Raw genomic sequence first — 23,999 nt, forward strand, 5'->3', positions numbered from 1 at the left:
AGCGCATGCTACCCTGTGGTTTCCACCAGGGGCTGAGCTGTGCTTTACACTGTGGTCATGGTGTCCCAGAAAACATCATTTTAAAGAAATGTCAGTCTGTAATGTTTGATTGATGTTCACTGTCATGCAGTCTCATGCTCTCTTTCTCTTCTCTCTCTGTCAGGACTCAGCGATTGTAGTGGAGTCGTTTAAGTCGGGCTTTGAGCCTCCAGGGGACTTCCCGTTTGAGGACTACAGTCAGAACCTCTCCCGGACGGGCTCAGACAACACTATCAGCACCCCCAAGAACGAGGGGGGGGTCAAGCCAGACCCCAAACACTCGATCAGCAAGGCGGCCAAGAACAAACTGTGGCTCTTTGGGAAAAAGCCCAAGGTGAGAGATTCATCATCACCAGCTATCAAGACCTTTGCTCACTGTTTCAATAGTGAACTACTTGTATTAATGCCCACTCACTGATTTTTGTCTGTTTTTTTTCTCATAACAGAGTCCACTGGTAGGTTTATACCTTACGGTAGCTGTGTTTTATAACAGTCACCTAAATCTAGCATTGTCTATCTCATTGCCTAAATCACTACACTTTGACCTGCCAAAGGCGATACCGTCTATTCATCTATAACTTGTTGTAGGTTTGTGTGAGAGTAGCTCACCATTTCAAATGACTTGTCTAATACAAGGGGTGTTGGTGCTCATATTGACTTTGATTTGCCTGCTCGTCTGATGTCCATTCTTGTTTCTCACCCGAGGGTCTCTCAAATTTCGTCTTGCATGATCTTGCTTACCTGGAGTTTCTCCTGTTGAGATTTGTTTTGTGGGATAATACGTTGGATAACCACTTTTTTACCTCTGCTTATCACTTATATAGACACAACACCATGAGTTTATGTTCAATCGTTACAATATGTTCCTAGTTCTAAAAGTTTGGAGGTTGATCACCTCTTTTTTGTTGTCCCAGTCTCCCCCCTCCTCTCCTCCCCCTGCTCCCCACCGCCCCGACTTGGCTACCGCCAGCCACTGTCAGTCTCCTAAATTTGCCAGTGACCCCATAGCTTTCTGTCTGTCTGAAATGAGAACGGTCAAACCCAGGATAGCCTCTTTCAGGGGTCTTAAACGAGGGGTAAGACTAAGAGCATGTCAGTGTGTTTGGGTTTGCAGTGATTTCATTATTTTATCTTTCTCTCTCTCTCCCTTCTCACCTCCCTCTCTTCTGTCTCTGGTTTTGAATCAGTTATTCTCTAGTTAGGAACAGGGGGTGTTGAAATCACAGGAGTGCCATTATTGAGTGTGTTGTGTGAAGTGTAGGAAGCGATACTGAAGCTGTAGGTGGTATTTGGATAGGGGGTGGTTACAGTGGTATGTCGATTTGAAATGAAGGTCAACTTTACCTCGTCATGAGCCAGCCAATATACTGAATGATGGCTACACAGTCTAATCAATGTCACACAGTGGTATTACTGTGCCAGACCATTGATTGTGTGTCACCCCTGTGTGTCTCATTGGTTTCTGGCTGAAGGACCTGGTTTAATTTCCTTAATGTATGAGGTGATTCATGGTTGTCTGCAGTAAAGAGACGGACTTCCTGGAAACAACCCTCTTCTTGCTTCAAATAGCATCACATCATCTAAAGAGGGCTTTTAAGATGTCAACTTGTTTTTAGTGGAATTAAAAGGATATCTTGAACAGTGTATTCTCCTTGGAGAATAGCCTTTCCAATACTATGTAGCATCAAGCTATCCATTCAATTAATGAAATATAATAACACAGATTAACAAGTATAACTTCACCCAGATTGACACACTAATAGTGCTCATCAGATTGTGTCTACCTTTGTTCTTGACAACTGTGGGTAACTCTGTTCCCAAAGGAAAACACCCCCGACAACCTCTAACTCTCCTTCCATAGTCACACCCTTGTGATGCTGTGCTCTTAGTTACCATAATAACCTACATGAGCCACATACGTTTCGATAACCATTCCATCTTTTATTTTTTTGTCTTTTCTTCTATTGTAACCAAAACCTACACAGTGGTCAGTGAAGGTAAGTTGTGAGTCAGTAGTGTGATATCTGGACTGCCATAGCTAGTTGTGCATTTGTCCCACCTTGTGGCGTTCTATAGCACAAGTCTAGTGTTACACGCCGTTCTAGAGTGAGGTTCTCAAACCTATTCTTTCTCTGGTCTCCTAGTATAATTCTCGTAGGTTCTTGCTGTGAGAAGGTTTCTAGAGACTACGAGTGACTGTGTCAATGTAACTGGACAGTGTACTGATGTGATTTCAGGCTCCATCACTGGAGGACTTCAGTCATCTGCCTCCCGAACAGAGACGCAAGAGGCTGCAGGCTAGGATTGACGAGCTCAGCAAAGAACTACAGAAAGAGGTGGACCAAAGGTAGACCATGGGAAGACTTACTTTAACACTGATCTGTGTCTCTTTTATACTGTCCACGTTTCTGCTCCAGTAGTATTTCATTGACATGTCAGTGTCATTTGTTAAATTGTTTATGTACAATGTGTTCACATTGTGACTGTGTGTATGTGTGTGAAGAGATGCGCTGAACAAGATGAAGGATGTGTATGAGAAGAATCCTCAGATGGGCGACCCACAGAGCCTCCAGCCCAAGATCTCCGAGACCATGTGCAACATGGAGAAACTGCGCTCCGAGATCCACAAGAATGAGGTAAGCCTCCCCAGCCAAGAGCCCTGAAGCCCCAGCCAGAGGGAGGAATGGGTGGAGGGGAGCGCAAGAAAGGCATCACAGTACATCTGGAGAAATATTGACTGGGCTAAGGTTTGCTGTGCTGAGTTATCCCCCTCTGGAGGATGACTATTTGCACTGCTTCCCTTTGTCAACAGCACACTGAGTAGAACAGGATAGGAGTTCTTAGAGATTCAGGGGGTAAGAATGAGTGTATCCATCGTGGGGTTGTAAACAGCAGTATGACTGTTTCTACCTCTTAATTTCCTTCTCTCACTCACTCACTCACTCACTCACTCTCTCACTCTCACACAGAGCTGGCTGTCGGAGGTGGAGGGGAAGGTGAGCACAAGAGGAGATCGAAGACCCAGTGCCGACGTCAACCATCACGCCTCCCACGGCAGAGAGAGGTCAGAGGGCACCGAAACACATTGTTTATGTAGTAGTAATAGATTGTAGAAGAAATAGTAATAGTAGTAATAGAGTTATTTATTGTAGTGAAAGTGACACGTGCCCATGGGCCATAGCGTAAATTGAACAAATCCAATCTAGCAGGTTCACCAGATGTCTTTGCATATAAATAGAATGACACACATTCTTGTTCTTTGTGTCTTTGAAAACGTAACATGGGTGGAGTCGTAATAGTTTTTCTAAAGGAAAGTGACTCGGATGGCTCAGTCACAGTCTGACTGGAGCAGAATCCCACAGCTTGAGTTCAGCCATCTAGACCCGAGTGGCTGAGATAGCACTGACTCTCTCATCCCCCTCTCCTCCTCCTCCTCCTCCAGCCCTGACGGCAGTTACACAGACGACCCCAGCCAGGAGCACCGCACTCCCCCTCACCAGCCAGACCCCCGACAGGCCCACCAGCCAGACGAGTTTGATGATGAGTTTGACGACGACGACCCGCTCCCAGTCCTTGGCCACTGCAAAGCGCTCTACTCCTTTGATGGTATAGTACAAGACAGCAGAGCCAGTGGTGCTCTCTCTGCATTTCACTGTCTCACTGTGTGGTGACAGTATGTGTGCTGGGTTGGCATTTCGACTAGCGATACTGTCTCAAACACTGGAGCAGTTTTTAGTATTTGCATGAATGTGAATATGGAATGTAGATGATGTGATGTGGTATTCCTGTAAAGTGTGTGTGTGTTGTGGTCCTTTCTCTGTGCGCTAACAGAATGTGTTTGGTCTGTGTTGTGCTGTTGACTCCCAGGTCAGAACGAGGGAACACTGTTGATGAAGGAGGACGAGGTGCTGTACATCATCGAGGAGGACAAGGGCGACGGCTGGACGCGAGCCAGGAAGCAGAGCGGAGAGGAGGGCTACGTGCCCACGTCCTACGTGGAGATCGCCATGGAGAAGAACAGCAAAGGTGCGGTCACCTACATCTGATCTGACCACCTGCATGGACTCCTCCTATATCATATCCCCTCTTCCTCCTCTGGGGAGCGCTGGTCTGAACAGCAGCTTCTCTTTGTTCACTGTGTGAGCTCACGGACAAACAAACACTCCACAATCCTGGTATTATAGTGACCCTACAGGAGCTCTGTATCAATGAATTAAGCTATGTGTGTCTGTAGGACAACATATCCATAGCCATGCTCTATGGCAAGGGGACTCATCACCCCTTAGGGCAGATTGTGATTTGTTGTTTTTAATTCATGTATCTTTTGTTTTTAGAGGTAGATGTTAAAATGCTCTTCTGGTTTTAAGATCTTTCTACTTTGGATCGAAGTGGTTTGGGAAATAGGAAAAGTGACTCTTACTGATTTTACCCATTGTATTGTCTATATGTTATCAGTCACCTGTTGTGATTCTTGTATGTTAAGTGCTCTGCTCCACCTATTAAGACATGAATGCAGTAATACGGTCCCGGTAAGGAGTGGTCTGGTCTATGTGCCCACTATGATACTACGCTTTAAGATAATTGGACACTCCTTCTTTCTTCGTTTGTGTCTCACAACAATGCTGCTCTCTGGTGGTCAGGGCTATATTACACCCAGGGGCAGGGTTCTTCAGTGTGTACTACTGTCCACTATCTGTCTCTGTCCCAGTGGTGGGGGTCGGTACAGTAACTCCTCTCCTTTCTCTCTCCTGTTGGACTGCAGGTTCCTGAGTGGAGCAGTGTGGCGAGGTCTTTGGTGGAGGGTACATGCTGAATCTGGTGGAACTAGTGGGAGACAGGTCTTGTCTTGGGCGGGGAGGGGAGGGGGTTGGCAGGTTGCATGTTTGCATGCACACATCCATGGCCATTAACATCATTCCATAGCAGCAGAGATTCCTGAGGTAGTAGCTGTGCCTCTATAGGAAGGGAGTGTTATTCTAAACTGTCTGTCTATACACAGCACAGAGTAACCGATCCACTGCAGCATACCAGCAAGAATCAGGGACCAGGGAGGGGGCTTATAGTTAGCGACTTACAACATCATCATTTATAATGAGAGAGAAGCAATTAATACACTACTACTACTACTACTACTACTACTACTACACTATGACGCACCTCTTAATGTTGTGTTTCTGCTCTTCAGGCGACGTCCAGCACTAACAGCCTGCCTTGTTGTTGCATTGTTACATTCTCATTCCAATGTTGTGAATGCCTGCCAGACTGCGCTGCTCTCCTGTGGTCGCCTTACCTTAACGTGCTTCAGCATGTCCGTAATATGAACTGTCATTACGTCAAACAGGACTGGTCATGATGAATGCAGTGGATTGGCTGTAACTCTGTGGTTGCCCCCGCCGCCCATTCGTTCACTTCTAATCTTCCTGTGTGTCTCCTTCATTCATCCATGATTTTTGTTTATTTTATCTCTCCGTTTCTTTTATTTCTGTGTTGATCGAAACATTCCCATCATGCTGTGCGTGTGTTGAACATCACCTCTGTCATGCTGTTGTTCAGTAACTCGTGTGGCCCCACATGGCCACTCAGATCAGAGTAGGAGCAGTACTACTCTAGAAACAGCATGCCTGCCCTTCACCCTACCTCTTCATCCCCTCCTCCTCCTCCCTGCACCAGCACCTCAGACCAGAGGAAGGCTGGAGCGGCAGTGCAGTGACATCAGCATGCCAGCAGAGGGCTCTCCTCCATAACCATTCAGTCGCCACACAGCAGCTCAGGCTCAGGCCAGGAAACCTGGAGGCTGAGCTGAGACAAATTACAGGCCATCCACCCGCAATTCAACAACAACAACTCTCCAACTCTCCTTGCAGTCTCTGCCTTAATACTAACTCTGAGAGTGGGGATGGACCTGCTGATTGCTCTTCCATCACTCTCTGCTACACACAAGGGCTCCAACCGACAAAGTCTACGCTGGCTTGCTGTGGTGCTCCTTTGGGCCCCACCCAGACCCCTGCCGCGTGCGTCTCTTCTCCTCTGTCTCACAGGAGCGTCCTGGGGCCTTGCTGCGTGCGGTCTCCACGTGAAAGAGTGTTGCATTCCCATAACGTTCCTCTTTCAAGCGCATATTATAATTGTGAATGTGATTATACATATATAAACATGTGTATGCATATTAATGTGGGTGTATACATATATGTAGTTAGTTTTATTACTAAATTGTATGTATTAACATCTCTTTTATTTCATACTGAATGTGTTTTTATCGTGACTTTTTATAGGGTTTTTAATCAGACGAATGACTCTCTTTTCAGAATCGTGCCGTTAGCTCAAAGTAACCATGCGTTGTTTGTCAGAACAACCTTCTGAATAGGAACATGGTCTTCACTGATGCACTTTTGCCCTATAGCATTTGAATTGAATATCAATGAATAAATGAATGAATGAAATGGACTCTGTATGCTACCTTTTGTACAAATGTAAGGTGACCACTATGTTATTATAGGAGGTGTAGAGTTCAGAACTACCACAAAATAAAGGCCTTTACTGTAGCTAGCCATGCTTTTGATACTCCTAGTCCTAACCGTCTTGAATTGAATGAATTTGAAAGTGAATTTGCATAATTGACCATATGAGCATATGAGCATAATTGACATGGTGAGTGATTGGACTTAAATCAAAGAAGTTAAGTAGCTTTTATGAGACTGACACAGGGTTTTACCCTTGGCAGTGTATAATATTCACTATTAAAATGCTAATACGAGCAGTGCTTTAATTCTTAATAAATACTTAAAGCTGTGAAATTACATTATTATCATATCATGATATGCTCATCTTACTTTAACTGTACCTCTGAACTTCCTAAAGAACCCTATGTTCTTACATCCATTGGATGTCTTTATTAACACCTATCTGCTTCGTTAATGAATGTGCACTAACAAAGATAATGCAGATAAAATGGAACAGTTCAGGTTATATAAATCCTGTGATTCTTAGTTTATCATGTCATTTCCGTTGTCTGGATGAATGCTCTCATTTGAATCGTCACTCCTCTCCTCGAACTGGTTAATAGGTGTGTTGTCAGAAATCAAGTGGGGGAAAATCCTCGCTTTCGTTTCAGTGAAATTCCCTTGAGTGGCTTTCAGAGCATGATGGTGCATGCTTGACTCCACATATCTGGAGTTTACAGCAAATATGTAAGCTCTGGATATTGGCTACCTGCCTGTATTGTAGACCCTTTACCCTACCCTACAATATCAACCAATATCTAGTAATACTGGTTACATCCCTGATGAACATGTTATTGTGGATCTCTAAATCAGGAGAGGATGTCAAAGTGTAAGTAGTTGATTTGAATATGAATTAACCCATTAATTTCTGCAGTGTGTGTCTGGCGATCCTTCATCAGTAATATAACAAGGATTTTGACAAGCTTGTCTCTAATGGTCTAAAACAGTGCTGACCGTATTCTTGGCACCTTGGTGCAAGTGGCCTTCAGTGGTGACAAAGTATGATAATAGATAATGCTGTAGGTTTTTCACTAGCATCCTCAACTAAAAGTTATGCGATTAAAAATGTGATTTTCACTTTGGATTAAAACTGTGAGCTAAATCATATCCATTATGCTGTAATTCTGATCATTATGCAAAAAAGCTCCTAACAATATGCTTTAAGATGATATAAAGTATTCACGCATATCACGGCAAGGAGCAAATTGTGTTATCTACCAACCCAGCTGAGTTGGCATGGCGGCAAATTCATCTAATGGCAAACAAGTAGATATGAGAATCTCAGTTGACTCTTATTTTAATAATCAATGGCAGTACTTCTATTTCTTCATGTTGTTGTGCACATCTCTTTTTACTTTTTAATGTTGTCAGACACTTTGTGGAAAAAAATGTTTTCTCTCTTTGTTCTAATAAAACAAACACATGAACATACCAAAGAACATTTAGCATCTTATTGAAGACTTCATTAGGGTTGCAAAATTCCGGAAACTTTCAGTAAATCCCCTGGTTTTCCAGAAATCCTGGTTGGAGGATTCCGGATTTTTTCTGCTTATTCCCTCCTAATTTTGCAAGCCTGCTCTTCATCAACACAGGGCTGGATTCAATCCGTATCGCGTAAGATCCATGTTAAAATGTAAAGGTAATTTCCGATTGAGCCGACATATGCAGCGTTTCCCGTCAATGCAGTCTCCGCCTTTCAATTTCAATCGAGCAAGAACTCTGATCTTCCACAATACTTCTGCGATGCAGATTGAATCCAGACCATCATAATACTTCCTGTGAAATGTAGAAATGTTCCAAGGTTGTTGTTGTTAGTCAGACACCATCTGCATGTAATTTCATCATCTATTTATTCATTTCTTGCCACAATAGTTCATATAAAGATATTACAATTGTACGCAACTCTATTTACAAGTCAATATTTAAGAGGGAAATATATTACAGTCTAGCATTCACATGCTTATGTATTATGTACACCTTTCACCATTCAGGATTATCCAGATGAACTCATAATATACCACATCTGAGGAACAATGAACAGACAGTCGAAGATCTAGTTAATATACATACAGTATATAGTATTTAAGACAATATACGGTTAAACTGCCTCTATTGTATAGCGACCAATCGTTTTCATTCTTCCATTTCTTCTGTCTCGTCATTCTATGTTCTCCTTTCAAAGTCATTGTTGAACCCTTATAACAAGGGTGTTCAATCACTACTTTAGTGATACATTCAAACATACACCCATTTCCTTCTGACAAACACTTTCAGAGATGCTTCTTGGGTCCTCTGTGGTCAGTGTGTGTTCCACTCAGTAACATACAGAAGGATGACTAAGGGCCAAGGGGCTACACTACCACATATATGGTGTAAACGCCCCCCTCCTAGCCTGGGTGCTAGTCTGTTTGTGCTATCATGCCAACTCCCTGACACTCATTGTCATGCCATTGACTTGACAATGACTGCAATGGAGTAGGCAAGAGCACAAACAGATCTGGGACCAGGCTACCCACCTCCTGCGTCACGGAGGGAAATATTTCCCCTTCATATCAGCACACTCAGATCAGTGTCCTGACAGGGATGTTCCAACTGGATCTGACTCACACTCCCTCCAGTGGACAGGTTGAGAAAGGACAGCAGTCTCGCTCTGTAACAGTCTTCCTCATCCCAGACAATACAGGGCACAGTTTGTCCTCTCTTAACCAGCCTGACTGTCCTTTTACATACGACCAACCACTGTTCAGTAATACAGATTCTGTTTACCACAGGCTCTGATTAGAGTTCTGTGTGTTTGACCGCTGGCTCCAGTTTCCTGGACAGAGCAGTCAGGATGAGTGTGAACTTGTCGTATCTCTCCGTCTGGTTGACGGCCGCCCCTCTGCTGCCCCACAGCAGACGCAGCTGGAAGTCTGTTTTACAGATCTCTAAAAGGTCCTTGTCAGCATGGAAATCTGCAACCAGAAAGAGGAACACGTTATCATTAGCCTTGTAACTCATACCTGCTGAGACATGCAGTATGGCTTTTGTTATAGTGTCTTTCGCAATCTCGGGCACTATGAAAAAAGCTATGGGCAAATGTGAATACAGGTCGTTTTGGACAGGAGTATTTGCATAGCAATTCATTTGGACAACTGTGAGCCCTGTATCTAGCAGTAGGTGTGTATCTAGCAGTGGGTGTGGAGTGTATTACCTTGCAGGACGCGTTCAGTGTTGGCGGTGTATGAGTCAGCGTTGTGTGCCACGCTGCGGGCCTCCTCCAGGTGGCGTAGCAGGATTTCACAGCCCTGGTCGTTGCTTTCCCACAGCTCCATGCCCTCGAATGCCACCGCCGGGCGCTCCATCAGCGTCAGCAGGGGCATCAGTAGAGGCACCGTGGTGCCTGTCAGGGGCATGTCCGCTATACACGCGCACACACAGGGACACGGTCAGAGACTGCAACCACTAACACACAACTACAACTGAAGGCTCCATTGAAGTGCTTTTACCTGTTCCTTCATACAGTCCCTTGTAAAAGGGCTTGAGAGACTTCTCGTATATGATGGCAGTCTGAGTGTACTTCCTCCTCAGCATGGTCCAGGTGTGGTCTAACCGTGTGATCTGTGGTCAAGAGCAGAGAGCTGTTAGGAAACAACCACAATATCTCTTCAGCCTACGCCTGCAGCCCTTTACACTCATACCATTATACGGGTTGAAAATGGCAGATTTGGACACTGATAGACGCCTAAATTGGAACGCAGTGGCTGTACAGTAACATGCTATACATGACATCAGAGCCCTGGCTCTGCGCTTCACAGCTCTGTGTGGGTTTTGATGACAGCCATTCTGAACTTGAGCGCCGCACACGACAAGAAGTTGCCCCATCCCTCCCACTAATTGGGCAACTTTGGCAAATTTTTTGTTGCCTGAGTGAGGGAAATTCTGTAAATTAAGAGGACTTTAAAATGAGACGTTGAGGATTATAATAAATACAGCTTTGATGTCATACAAGCAAGCCAAACACCAGTGAGTTCAAATGTGCACTTCACATTTTCAAATCATAAAACTCATGTCATATACAATGTCAACGTTTATGGTCACTATGTTTGATGTACAGTTACAGGATGACAATGCGTCACGCTGGGTTGTTCTGAGTGAGTGAGTCTGTTTGTCTAATGTGAAGAAAATCTGCCACGGAACACGCACCTGAATACACACACTACTCCTTTCTATGGCAACCAAAATTACAATCTGTTTCTCTGAATTGCTTTGTGAAAGCCTAACATTGTAAGATCGTATTTTATAACTTAGCTAGTCATGTTGGCAATAGAGCAAGCTTTCAAATCATGCCCACCTGACCAAGATTGCGATTTATAATAGACTGTTTTTAGATTGCGTAAACAACAACAGTAATTGTGTGATGGCGGGGATGCAGGGTTTTATTCCAAACAAATCAACTACAAGTGTGCTTGCTCTAGTTCCACAACGGCACAGCTAGGAGAGCTCAAAAAAGCACCTTATAGTTGACGTTTGAGTCATAAAAGTGCATTGACATTACTTAGGCGCTGTGCACACTTTGGAGAGGTGTGTGGCCACTTGGAGACACCAGTTAGTCCTCTCACTCAAACCCTTGTCATTTTTTGTCTTATGTTGCACCTACCCCACATTTTCCAGGAATAGTCTTATCATGCTACTGAATGTATCCAGAGTATTATCAGATTTCGTTATCAACAAATGCGGCGAAAAGTACAGTAAATGTAAAATGCACAAAATCAACAGTGTAATGTTTGGATTCAGTCTTGTCAGGTGAACTGTTGTCCTCACCTTTGGTCTAATAATTTCCCCATAATCTCTAAACTGTTCCCTTTCAATAGCTACCATGGTTATGCGTTTTCATATTTCTTCTGTAAGAAACATTTCAATTTAGCCCTATCCATATAGGCCAATTCCCACAAGTGTGAAGGGTTAAGGACTAATCTCAGACCACGTGGTGGGTTTGGGGGACCGTGTCTTATGTGTCCGGCTGTATTGAGTGTGGTACCTGAGGCATGTCCAGCGCTTTCATGATGGAGGAGAAAGCATACAGGTCCCCCATGGAGTCTTTCAGTTCTAGAGCCACCATGATGATGCGGTTCAGCGTGGCGGTCCGCTCCTCCAGACTTCCTGTGCAGCCCAGGATGTCCACGGCAACCCCGATGGCCATGGTGTGGTGCCTGGGTTACACAACAGAAAGTTCAGTCATAAGTCCCTATAACCTCTTGTGGTCTACATGTGGGGTCACTAGCACCTGAGGAGGATTTGGGTGTGTATATGTGTGTGTTTACCTTTCCATCAGGTCTTGCCGCAGCTGCCTGCCATGGGGTAAGGTCACCAGCTCCAGACCAGAGGACACACCCATTTGACCTTTCACCTCCTCAGAGATGCCATGTACCCTCGCAATCTGTCAGGTACATAATTTTTTGTATTAGTGTGGTTTTGGAAGTGTTTTAGTATGGTCATGTTTGGGGAAATCCTATCATTGATCATTAGTTCCTTCTAACTGAATTAAACAAGCGACATCTCAAAGCAACATTTACATAACTTTGTACCATAGCTGTTTTCAACAACACTATAAAGATGTTCCCTTCAAGCCTAGGCTACTAAATTAAATTCACTGGTTTCATTTTGCACTTGTGTGGTGTACCACACCCAGACAGACTTAAGACACCTGTCTGTAAAAGGCCAAATACCAACGAGAGGAAATTAATGAAATGCCAGTCTGTCTCTGATGCCCTCTGTGTGCCTGACTGTGTCTAGCCACTTAGTTAGATGTTGCTGAAGAATGAGACCTGAATCCTAACTCATCAAACTGTCCTGCAAATTTACTCTGGGTATACAAAACATTAAGAACACCTACTCTTTCCATGACGTAGACTATCCAGGTGAAAGCTATGATCCCTTATTGATGTCACTTGTTAAATCCACTTCAATCAGTGTAGATGAAGAGAGGAGACGACAGGTTAAAGAAGGACAATTGAGACATGGATTGTGTATGTGTGCCATTCAGAGAGTGAATGGGCAAGACAATATATTCAAGTGCCTTTGAACGGGGTATGGTAGTAGGGGCCAGGCACACTGGTTTGTGTCAAGAACTGCAACGCTGCTGGCTTTTTCATGCTCAACAGTTTCCTGTGTGTATCAAGAATGGTCCACCACCCAAAGGACATCCAGCACACTTGAAACAACTGTGGGAAGCAATGGAGTCAACATGGGCCAGCATCCCTGTGGAACGCTTTCGACACCTTGTAGTGTCCATGCCCTGACAAATTGAGGCTGTTCTGAGGGCAAAAGGGGGTGTGGTGCAACTCAATATTAGGAAGGTGTTCTTAATGTTTTGTATACTCAGTGTATATCATCAATTCATGATGTACACTGAAATATCAGTTATGATCTCTGGTTGGGATTCAGCCCTGAGTAGGAGACATCCAGTAGGACTAGTGGTGAATGTAATGTGGGTATGGTGTGTAGTGGGACAGTGCACTGCAGTACCTGGCAGTCTGCCATGAGGATGTGCTTGGCGATGATGTGGTGGTCTTTATGGACCAGCAGCTCTTTGACTCTCTTCAGCACACTCATCTCGAGGGGTTTGTTCTCTGCAGGCAGCAGCCTCGACTCAAACTCCCCCGGCCGGAACACAGACGCAGTCTCCAACACCGGCCGCCGGAAGCTTCTCTCCTTCTCCTCCACAGTCTCCTCTATCTCCTCCATCCCTCCTTTTCCACCTCCTTCCACCTCTTCGCTGCCATTCTCCAGGGCTACGATGGCGTGGTGGTAGGAGCTGCGGTCCAGTTTGGAGCCGTGGCTGCTCCTCTGGCTCTCCTCTGTCCTCAGCCTCTCTACGTAACTGTTGTTGTTGGGCTGGGGCCCTGGGGCTGGGGCCTGGAGCCTGTCCCACTCTGCTGGGCTGCAGGGGCCCAGCTCACAGTAGTTCACTTCCGGGCTGGGGGGCTGCGGAGGCTGGAGAGCCTGGATCACATGCTGCTTCTTGGGTTTCAGTGGGGGTACAGGGGGACCCGGGGCTGGGGCAGCCAGGGGCTGCAGACGTGGGGAGCAGGGCATCCTGATGGAGGGCACCTTGCTGGGCTTAGGGGGGGGCTTGGGGCAGAGTTGGCTGTCTGAGCCCCGGATGGCCTCCCCAGCCTGGGTCTCAAAGGCCATCCTCCTTGGCACGGTGGGGCTGAGGGCCGGCTCACTGCCCGTCCTGAATACTGGAGACTTGGGGCTGGGCTGGTGCTCCATGAGCTGGGACTGGGGCTGGGGCCTGGAGCCTGGGGAGAGGGTGAGCGAGAAAGAGGTGAACATCATTATTTAAACCTGCACACTGCAGCCTAGCAACACCACACAGCTAGAGCCATGCTGTGTTCTGTAGCTGCTGCCTGGGAGTCCTGCTGTCTATTTGAAGTCTGACTCTGCATACAAAGCTTAATTACATTGTCAGTCACAGAATGGAATGCAGCATTTTGAATCTCTCTGATCTCTCGGCTCTTTTATGCCAAAGACTCAGACTTCAAGCACATCTATCGATTTCCATTTCAACTTTTATCTGTAATCCTTTCAGAAATACATTTATCTTCATCCCTAGCTCATGTCACACTTTTCACTTCTGAGTTGAAAGAATACAAAGCAACATTTTGAAGAAGAAAATATTAACATTTGCCTTTGAAATATTCCCACCCCTGTGCAAAGAATGCATGTTCACGGAAACAAGTATTTTGCAGGCTCGTCAGAGCTGTAAATCCTCTGACTGTAGCATAATGACAGGATATGAGAGAGAGAGAGAGGGAGAGAGAGAGAGAGAGAGAAAGAGGAGTATAGAGCGAGGGAGTTAGAGCAGACGGTACATACCTAGCGGGAGGAAGCTCTCTGACTGGTGGGTTTTGAGGGGCCGTCGTCTCTCCTGAACGTGGTTCAGACACGCCGGCTGGCTTCCACACTTGTCTTTGTTCCTGATAGACAGAAAGAGAGTGAGGAAGAGAAAGAGGGAGAGAAACAGAAGGAGAAAAAGAGAGTGTTCAATTGGACTGAGCCCTCTAGCTACCAACAGAGACACGTCCACTGGGCACACCACACCACTAACCCCTAAAGAAACCTGATACATTGTGTGCACTGTTTGTTATGTAAAATGGTACAGTGTAATTTGATGGGGTCATTTTTGTCCTGGTTTGCCTTGGTATTGTGCTCAGAGGTTGGTATTCACCATCCAGGCTAAACACCACTCCTTACTTTACCTCAGGAATGGTTTATTGTAGACGTGTACTTATCTCTGTTACTCCCACATTCGTGTTACAAATTTGGAGTGCACATGTGTTGTTTGCATGTTAGGCTATACATGAAATTATACGGAGCCAATTCCATTTGGACTAAACCCCTACAAAATTATATTTTATAGCTACCTATAAATTGCCTGCCTATAAATGTATGACGGAATGTACAGTGTCTATATAAGCTCCTGGCTGCAGAGGAAAATACATGGAACGTTATTGCTGTAATAAATGTAAATGTATCTTGCGCCTGCAAGCAAGCATCTCCATTGTAGCCTACCGTTCACAGACAATTTCCAACTACATACACTATGTCCAGAGCAGACAGGCCTGAACCGCTGTAGATAGCCTACTAACCTAAGCAGGTTCCCCCGTCCGAGGCTGTGGTCCTGGGTGTGTCCGTTCATGATGTTGAGGCTCAGGCGTTTAGACGTCTGGCTCTTCCTGTCGGGCAGGGTCAGGCCAGCCTCCACACGGACACAGGCCACCCCATACTTCTCCTCTAGGCAGCGCAGGGGCAAGGCCCTGTTGATGGGTTGAAAGATGACGGCCCCCACCACCTCAGTCACTGGCTTTCTGTTGCCCACGTAGTAGCGCACCAGGGCGGGCACGCTGTCAAAGCCCTCCTTCTCAAACAGGTACTGCACCCGGGAGTAGGCCTCATTCATGGCCACCACCTTCTTGTTTATCTTAAAGTGCTGTGGGCTGTTCTTCCACTGGCAGGTCAGGACGTAGTTCCCAGGGCTGGACAGAGAGTCCCGGATCAGGAAGTCCCCATCTCTCTGGATCAGGTTCTCTGCCACCTGGACACCAGAGGACACATGTTGAGCACACATACACACAGCTATATAGCTCACACACTGTATTTTCAATATCACACAGTTAGAACTGTGTCTAGTGTGTTTTCAGTTTGTCACACTCGTCTCACAGTTGGATTTGTGGCTACAGGCGCTCTACTCCCTCTCACTGAATGGCCTTCTAAGTAACATGCTTGGCTCACTGAAATTTTTTTCTAGTGCTACTGTTACTGTACTGTGACATCATGATACTTCCCAGAATGCTCTCTGAGCCCAGGCCACACAGCCAAACTGGAGGGTCAAATGACGAAAACCCCCAGTCACCTCATACATTGGTCTACACACTCCACTTCACTCATGTTGTTCTTCCAAACATTTAATTACTTTACTTTTTAATTAAGTTAGTATTGAACTAAGTAATTATGTTTATATCATCATGTTTTGGAGTTGGAAGGTTGAGGGTTTTTAATTAAAAGTTTTAAAAGCCCTCTTTTCACAATCGGGCTGCAGTAGCACCAGGAAGGAGCTTATTAAACCTTATTAGGATCGTGTGTGTGTTTACCAGTCTTATGCCACCCTGTCACATGTCTGCAAGGACAAGCTCAAAAGAGCTCCATTTCTTATTCAGGGTCTCATCTGTGATTTTACACACGAGGCGAAGCTTTGGGTTTATCAACCCAGTCTGACGCATTCAAAGTCATTTGATTTATACCTCATGAAATTGCTCATTGAAATTGAGATCCGTATTACATCCATTAGCCATGCAATGTTATTTATATATTTCTGGCAGATAACCCTTGTGAAATGTTTTGTTGTGAAATTAGATGGTTATTGAAAGTGTTTCTTAAACAGCTATGTTTTTTTTTTACTGCAGGGAAAATTGTAGCACCACAAAGCCTTATTTGTTGTCTGTAAAGACATTAGGAAACTTTTCAACAACTCATTTTGTTTGAAGAAAACTCTAGGGTGACATGTGTGTAACTTGATAATTATTGCAATCTATATCAATGTCTCACAATCCTATAGCCAGCACAACTTGTTGAGCAACTTGAGTAGCCAGTGTTTTTCCGTATGACATACATGCACTGTGACAGCCTTTACTATCCCCATGCACTGGCATGGGGGAAAAAAACCTCCTCAATCACCTGAAGCCTGGAGCTGCTGATGTGTTCTCTAATGGTATAATGGGAGTGGACTGAGCTGATCTTACTAGTTCTAGTTGAGAGACACCCAGTCGTGTACTGTACTGTACCGTGTGTAGCTAACCAGGGCCTGGCAGAGCCATTGTGACTCTCACAATGCCTAATGGAGGGCTGTGATACATGCTGGCTCACACCCCTTACAAGGTCACACGTAAGACATGGAACAAGGCTGCAGGGCTCCCTGGCCTACACCCACTCCACTGGGAGATACAGTAGAACGAAACTAGGAGATGATGGGTGTACTGAGAAATGGGATTGGTGGCACAGTGAGCACAGATGAGCTTTTATCTTAGGGATAATGATTAGACTTATAGAGGCGTGGTCCCTGGCAGATCAGTGGACGGCTGTAAGAGAAGACGTTAATAAAAAGCATAATGTCATCTGATGGCACCCATGTGTCGTTACCATCAAATTAAGACCTGTCTCTCTCGCTCTGTGTGTGTGCTGAGGCAGACAGAGCATCCTCACTGAGGCAGGGGTTCATGGACCGAGCTCTGCGGTCTGAGCTTTCACTACTAAGTGTGTGTCAGCGCCGCTCTGTTCACACTGACATGTTCTCAGTGACAAGCTCTTAGTGAGATACTGATGAAAGCACAAGGTTGAAATGAAGCCCATTTCAATTAACCATGCAGCCTCATTCAGCCACAGTATGTCAAACTGACAGTGAGTCTGCCCTTTGATCACTGAGCCTCACACAGCTCAATGGACTCAATACAGCTAGTGCTGTAGAACAGACCTGTCAAGATAAATACTTATTTCTGTTGTTGACCTGTCCTTGTTTGTCTGATTCTGATCTGGCTCAACCAGTTTCAGACAAGCTGCTACCTGAGAGTGAATCATAGGAAAAAACACTGTCCCTGATTTACTATTCTGTGTATAAGCACTTCTTTGAGCTGAGCCCTGGGTGTTGAGGTGGGTCACTATCCTCACTAACTCTCCTCAGACTTTACATCCCTGTTTTCAAAACAAGGCTCAGCCCCTAGAGCCCTCAAACTCAAATCTGGACCTCGAAGTCAGTTCCACTGCGTTTTTATCCATTGTTCCTTTCTAATCAGGGACTGATTTAGACCTGGGACACCAGGTGGGTGCAATTAATTATCTGACAGAACAGAAAACCAGCAGGCTCCGGACCTCGTAGGGTAAGAGTTGAACACCCCTGCCCTAGAGGTCAGAGGGCAGGGATCTGTCACACTCTGTCACAGCCTCCTCCTAAGTCCAGACCCTCAGCCAGCTTTTATTCTTTAGTCCACATGAAAGACACACAGCTCCCCTCTGGAAACCTCTAGACACACTGGGAGTTTTCACATATTTATGACGAGCTGCCTGCCAAAGTGTCTGAGCTCCCTGACTCTCCATTCACATAATACTCCCCAGTGTTACCAAACAAAGTATTGTGTTTGGTTGAGCTTGGACACATGTCTGTCTGGCCAGCTGTCCTGCTCTGCCCGGGTATGCGCAAGGTTTTGCATGGTTGCCATGTTTTCAGAGCGCCAGTGCTGTGATTCCTCCACAGGGTGGGTGGGTGACCAACAGACAGTGGGAGTGACAGGCCCCTGCATGAAATCAGTGCGCAACTGGACACCCGGCCGTAGCTGTTGGCAACAGAGGAACCCCTCCCCTCTCTGCATGCTATCATTGGGCTGGTCGTTTTTCACAGTAAGCCCCTCTCAGCTCCATCTCTTTATATGACTATCCTCTTTCACAAAGAGCCAGCGTGTGCCGCCGGCCGCCAAAAAATACTTTATCAAGAATCCTTTGACCCAAGCTAAAATAAGGCTCGGAAATCATTAGACTCTAAAACAGTCAGGCAAACAGGCAGCCGAGTTGTCCCTCCAGAGTGTGTGTGGGTGTGTGTTTTCTTTTACCTGTCTGGGGATGGCACCATGGTACCAGGCGTGGCTGCGTGGTTCCTCACTGCCCAGCTTCAGCTCGTCCTCCAGCTCCTTGCGTAGTTTCTCCGGTGGGCCCTCCATTATGTACTTGTCCCTGGAGAACTGCACATAGACAGGAAGAACAGGCTCTTTCAGTACTGGTATCCTCACAGACATGTTTGCTGTACTGAGGGGGCACACTGTGTGCACTGCACTGGCTGCCTGCATCTATCTGTCGGTCTGTCTGTGTGCCAGTAAACCTTTGTAATATAACTCTCCCTCTACTGTATCTAGCTACCTCTCACACACTCTTTCTTTTTCTCTCTCCCTCTTTCTTTCTTTCTTTCTTTCTGTGTAAGCATGTGTCATACAGAGCTCTCCTCCCCTCTTTGTGTCCTGAGCTGTAATTTCCCAGAGCTACTCCATGCCGACGGCTCCAATTGGCTGAGGGCTCTACCTGCCTCTGCTTTGACTGCTGTGTCATATCTTGGCCTTGTTGCCACGCCCCTCTGCCCTGTCCTGCCCCAGCGAGAGGCCTACGGGCAGAACAACAACACACTCACCCTGACTACTGTGACACACACACTCATATACACACACAGTCCACTATTCCGGGCTGCTGTGATTCACACTAGGATTTACAAAACACACATATAGCAAAAAGGAGAAATGGGATGACCTCATTTATCATAGCAGGTACCTGCCAGGAAATACCTCTCCGGTTCATCATAAAGAGACTCTTCTCAGTCCTGCTTCAAAGGAAGCCTATCCTCTTTTACAATCAATAGACTTCCCCTCCACACTCTCTTCCTGCTTTGGCTTATATTTTCTAAACGCATTATAAATGGATTGGTCTGTTGCGCAACCTCTCTGTCTGTCCGCAATATATGTTGTACTGTGTTAGACGTAATACTTCTGGAGACGTAATGAAATTTCACTCCAGTGGCGCCACTCGTGGGGTTGAACCGAGCATCACTTTTCCACTTTATTAACTTGAGGTCCAGTAGACCCAGAACAACACAATACATTCCATAATGTTTTATAACTGTGCTGCTCTTTAAACCAACCCCCTGGAGATGGCAGGCAGCATTAGACTCTGGAGGAAAGTACTGTAGCCATTGTGTTCTTCTGGGTTGTTGGCACCCAACCTGCATCTTTCCAAAACACAATCTGAGGATTACAAGTGCCTGCCAAGACTTGGTTCATAAAGAGATTGTGCTGTAAAGTGGGTTGTGGGGGGAGGGAGTTGATTGGCTATTCAGCGTCGACCCTAAGGGTGAGCGATGACCAGTAGGATTATTGTGTTGCGTCAACTCAATACCTTCCTCCAGTAACCAATATTATACTTGGTTTTCTAATGCATTAACCTTACTTGCCTAGTGCTATCTTTGCCCCTGCACACTAAAACTGGTATTTCTGGGGAATATTGACATCACCAACAATGATCTGATATAACAATAGCATTGAGGACAGAAACTCTTCATAAAGCTCTGTTTTTCACTTTAAGGGACTGGGACAAGAACATATCGTACACCCATTTGTCCCCTTCTAAAATAGCATGAGGCCTTCTTGCCATTGGCTAACTGTTAGGAATGTTCATAATGCACAGTGTTTAGCTTCACTGACCACTTCCAGAAGCAGACACTCTGCATTGTGCTGCTCATAACAGGCAATTTGCTACCACTGTTTAACCCAGGGCTAAATCTGTTAGACTGTGCTCACCCTCGTCCCCAGAGAGAACATTTGAAGGACTGTATATTTGAGTTTTTTATGTTGTGGTCGACTGAATTATATGCCAACTATAACTGAAGTAAGGCTCCAGGAAATTATTTTTTATTTTGGCGGGTGGAGGGGGTAAGCATTGGAAACTCTAGCATGAGTTAATATGGTGCTATTTGTTTTACCAGAGAGCTAATTTAGTGGACTGAATCACTGTCAGCTACGGGCTGCTGCTATAGCTTATACATCTTATTAGGCCCGTTGGGGAGACAGTGATTCAGTCCACTAAATTAGCTCTCTGGTAAAACAAATAGCACCATATTAACTCATGCTAGCGTTTTATATGTTTCAAAGGCAAGTCTCAGACTTAATTATGAGGCCAAGATGTCAGTACACTATGAGAGAGAGAGAGAGAGAGAGAGAGAGAGAGAGAGAGAGAGAGAGAGAGAGAGAGAGAGAGAGAGAGAGAGAGAGAGAGAGAGAGAGAGAGAGAGAGAGAGAGAGAGAGAGAGAGAGAGAGAGAGAGAGAGAGAGAGAGAGAGAGAGAGAGAAGAGAGAGAGAGAGAGAGAGAGAGAGAGAGAGAGAGAGAGAGAGAGAGAGAGAGAGAGAGAGAGAGAGAGAGAGAGAGAGAGAGAGAGAGAGAGAGAGAGAGAGAGAAGAGAGAGAGAGAGAGAGAGAGAGAGAGAGAGAGAGAGAGAGAGAGAGAGAGAGAGAGAGTTAGGCTTCCTCTAGTGAGGATACAGATGGCTGAGACTGAACCTGTAGAACATGAGAAAGCCTCCCAAATTCTCCCCCATACAGACATACATGCTGAACTTACAGTGGTGGGCAATGTATGTGAAGCATTCAAGCTCTGTCCATGTCATCACAGTAGTAGTTAATATTCATCCTACACTGCATCCTTCGAGCTGGCAGGCCTTCACTTTACTGTGGACACGCACATACACACAAACACACGCATGAGTGTGCCTGCACACACACCCTGGGGGAGAAGGGGCTGTCAACAGCCGGTCAGACATGTTTGATGCCCGCACGGCCCAACGCTCCCCTAGAAACGGCCCACTGCCCTGGGGCAGCTGAGGAGAGAGAGTCTGCATCTCACAAACACTGCCAGACAAAGCCAGAGATCCTAGATACTAGTGGTGGCCTGTGTCCTCTAAAGCTGAAAGTCTAGAAGTCACGGCTAATGGTAAGATTATGGTAAGATTATTCAGAATGGTCAGAGACAAGCTTTTGGTCCATATGGTAAAGCAGTCCTGATGGATGTTATATACTGTAACTCCAGTCTTGAGTATGGTATCTATCCTATACCAGGCACTTTGATGGCCTGAGAGAGTGTTACATGGAGAAAAATCTGCTCTAGGGGGCTGAAATTAATTCTGTTCTGACCCGCTTATGTGTACTCAATGAGTGATTGATTATCAATTATAAACCGGGTAGTTTGGGTCCTAGATGCTGATTGGCTGAAACTCTGCTTTGCATCATGCCTAAGAACTGTGGTATGTTTAAGCAATAAGGCCCGAGGAGCTGTGGTATATGGCCAATATACCACGGCTAAGGGCTGTTCTTATTCACGACGCAACGTGGAGTGCCTGGATACAGCCCTTAGCTGTGGTATGTTGGCCATATATCACAAACCCCCGAGGTGCCTTATTGCTATTATAAACGGGTTATCAACATAATTAGAGCAATACAAATAAATGTTTTGTCATACCCATGGTATACGGTCTGATATACCACGGCTGTCAGCCAATCAGCATTCAGGGCTCGAACTACCCAGTTTATTATGGCAAATATACCACACCCCCTAGGGCCTTATTGCTTAACTATAACATACTTGTATAACATGAATGCCAGTGTGTCAATCAAATCAATCAATTCCTGGATATGCCCTGCTGTGCATCACAGGTGGGTGACCTCCCTGTGTGACTCTGTCAGAGCAAGTTCAGAGTGATACCATCCAGTGAGAATAGAGAATACTATAGGATAAGCATACAGTTCAGTGTAGTGTTTTACTGTCCTGAAATATCAACCAGAATCATATTTATGGCTCTGGCATTAGCCTCTGTCACAGGCTTTCAGGCATCATGCTATTCCCATGGATACGCTGACAGGGTGAACCCGTTTCACCGTTGCAGAAGGTTATGTGTGGCATGTGTCAGAGCTGTACTATGTCGTTGCATGACTCTTGTGTGTGCCCCCACGGGTCTGTCATTGAACTGAGTAATGACGAGTGCTAATTTTAGTTTTCATGAATTTTTACGATATAGCCCATTTTGACTATGCAGCTGGCCCACCTGATGGAAATCGTTCATTTCTGCCTCCAGGGCAAGATTCATGACAATAAATGTCAACCTGCAATAAAAAATTGACCCCTGGCTAGGCCTGAATAGTGTGCAGTGCATTATTACATACAATACCACAGAAAAAGAAAGCAAACATAGCATGGCCACTACTGTATGTCAATGATGTAATGTAAATCCTCCGAAATCTCACTATCTCCACTGGGTATTTATACGTCAGGCATAGAGGCTTACAATCGCAGGCCTGGGCAGGCGAGCACAGACTAAAATATCCACTGTTGGCACTGGCATTGTACTGAAGGATGGGCGGCCACGCCGTGGCAGGGCAGGCATTCTCTCTCTATGTTGTCAACAGTCTTTAAAGGCCTTCAGGCCCAGCCAGCACCCCTCTGCCTCAAAATTACCAGACGCTCCATACCTACACAGCAGCCTGAGAAAAGCATCTCTCAGAGAGCTGTTTGTCTTTACTTCAGTCTTTCCTTTTTTCAATTAATTACATAATACTACCGAAGACCTTCAACCTCCATCCACACTCACAGAGCTCCTTCTCTCCCTCTCCTCGACACTTAGCCCAGTTGATTTAAGGGTGTTTTATAGCGGTATGGGGAACTTGACGCCGACTGATGTAGATTTTCTTGGCATTTCCTGGCTTTTCAACAGCACTGAAGCGCCACTTTATGATGCTGGGGAATTACAGCAGGCCCTGGTCCACTTAGCTGGAGGCAATCAACTCTTAACCTGAGTTTTAAAATAGCTCTGGTATAATTACTTCTGAGGAGCCTGATGATACGATGGCCACAGTTAATCCATCAGGGTAACTACATGCATCTAAGGGGATGATCGTGAGGGTGCACCCCCCTATCCACATCGACGGGACCGCAGTGGAGAAGGTGGAAAGCTTGGCGTACACATAACCGACAAACTGAAATGGTCCACCCACGCAGACAGTGTGGTGAAGAAGGCGCAACAGAGCCTCTTCAACCTCAGGAGGCTGAAGAAATGTGGCTTATCACCTAAAACCCTCACAAACTTTTACAGATGCACAATTGAGAGCATCCTGTCGGGCTGTATCACCACCTGGTACGGCAACTGCACCGCCCACAACCGCAGGGCTCTCCAGATGGTGGTGCGGTCTGCCGAACGCATTACCGGGGGCAAACTACCCGCCCTCCAAGACACATACAGCACCCGATGTCACAGGAAGGCCAAAAAGATCATCAAGGACATCAACCACCCGAGCCACTGCCTGTTCACCCCGCTATCATCCAGAAGGTGAGGTCAGTACAGG

General features: G+C 45.7%; 2 protein-coding genes across 4 annotated transcripts in view; one reads left to right on the plus strand and one right to left on the minus strand.

Moving 5' to 3' along the window:
- Positions 1-6,483, plus strand: part of LOC311149310 (formin-binding protein 1-like) — a 70,001-nt gene extending 63,518 nt beyond the window's left edge. For 2 of the 3 annotated variants that reach the window (XM_084186449.1, XM_084186448.1), the window contains exons 9-14: positions 164-373; positions 2,277-2,386; positions 2,543-2,675; positions 3,009-3,103; positions 3,482-3,645; positions 3,907-6,483. In XM_084186449.1, coding sequence (XP_084042575.1) covers positions 164-373; positions 2,277-2,386; positions 2,543-2,675; positions 3,009-3,103; positions 3,482-3,645; positions 3,907-4,085 — 891 coding nt within the window. In that variant the 3' untranslated portion in view covers positions 4,086-6,483. The remainder of the gene's footprint in view (positions 1-163; positions 374-2,276; positions 2,387-2,542; positions 2,676-3,008; positions 3,104-3,481; positions 3,646-3,906) is intronic. The other variant, XM_084186450.1, reaches the window with a different exon arrangement.
- Positions 6,484-7,820: 1,337 nt separating this feature from the next.
- Positions 7,821-23,999, minus strand: part of LOC311149309 (breast cancer anti-estrogen resistance protein 3-like) — a 61,506-nt gene continuing 45,327 nt past the window's right edge. Inside the window, exons 4-12 of the mRNA XM_084186447.1 lie at positions 18,683-18,811; positions 15,176-15,621; positions 14,403-14,503; positions 13,047-13,825; positions 11,843-11,958; positions 11,560-11,731; positions 10,028-10,139; positions 9,733-9,939; positions 7,821-9,493 (exon numbers count right to left, since the gene is read on the minus strand). Coding sequence (XP_084042573.1) covers positions 9,318-9,493; positions 9,733-9,939; positions 10,028-10,139; positions 11,560-11,731; positions 11,843-11,958; positions 13,047-13,825; positions 14,403-14,503; positions 15,176-15,621; positions 18,683-18,811 — 2,238 coding nt within the window. The 3' untranslated portion in view covers positions 7,821-9,317. The remainder of the gene's footprint in view (positions 9,494-9,732; positions 9,940-10,027; positions 10,140-11,559; positions 11,732-11,842; positions 11,959-13,046; positions 13,826-14,402; positions 14,504-15,175; positions 15,622-18,682; positions 18,812-23,999) is intronic.

Source organism: Coregonus lavaretus (assembly GCF_964263955.1).
Source record: "Coregonus lavaretus genome assembly, chromosome: 21".
In the NCBI taxonomy this organism is placed as follows: Eukaryota; Metazoa; Chordata; class Actinopteri; order Salmoniformes; family Salmonidae; genus Coregonus; species Coregonus lavaretus.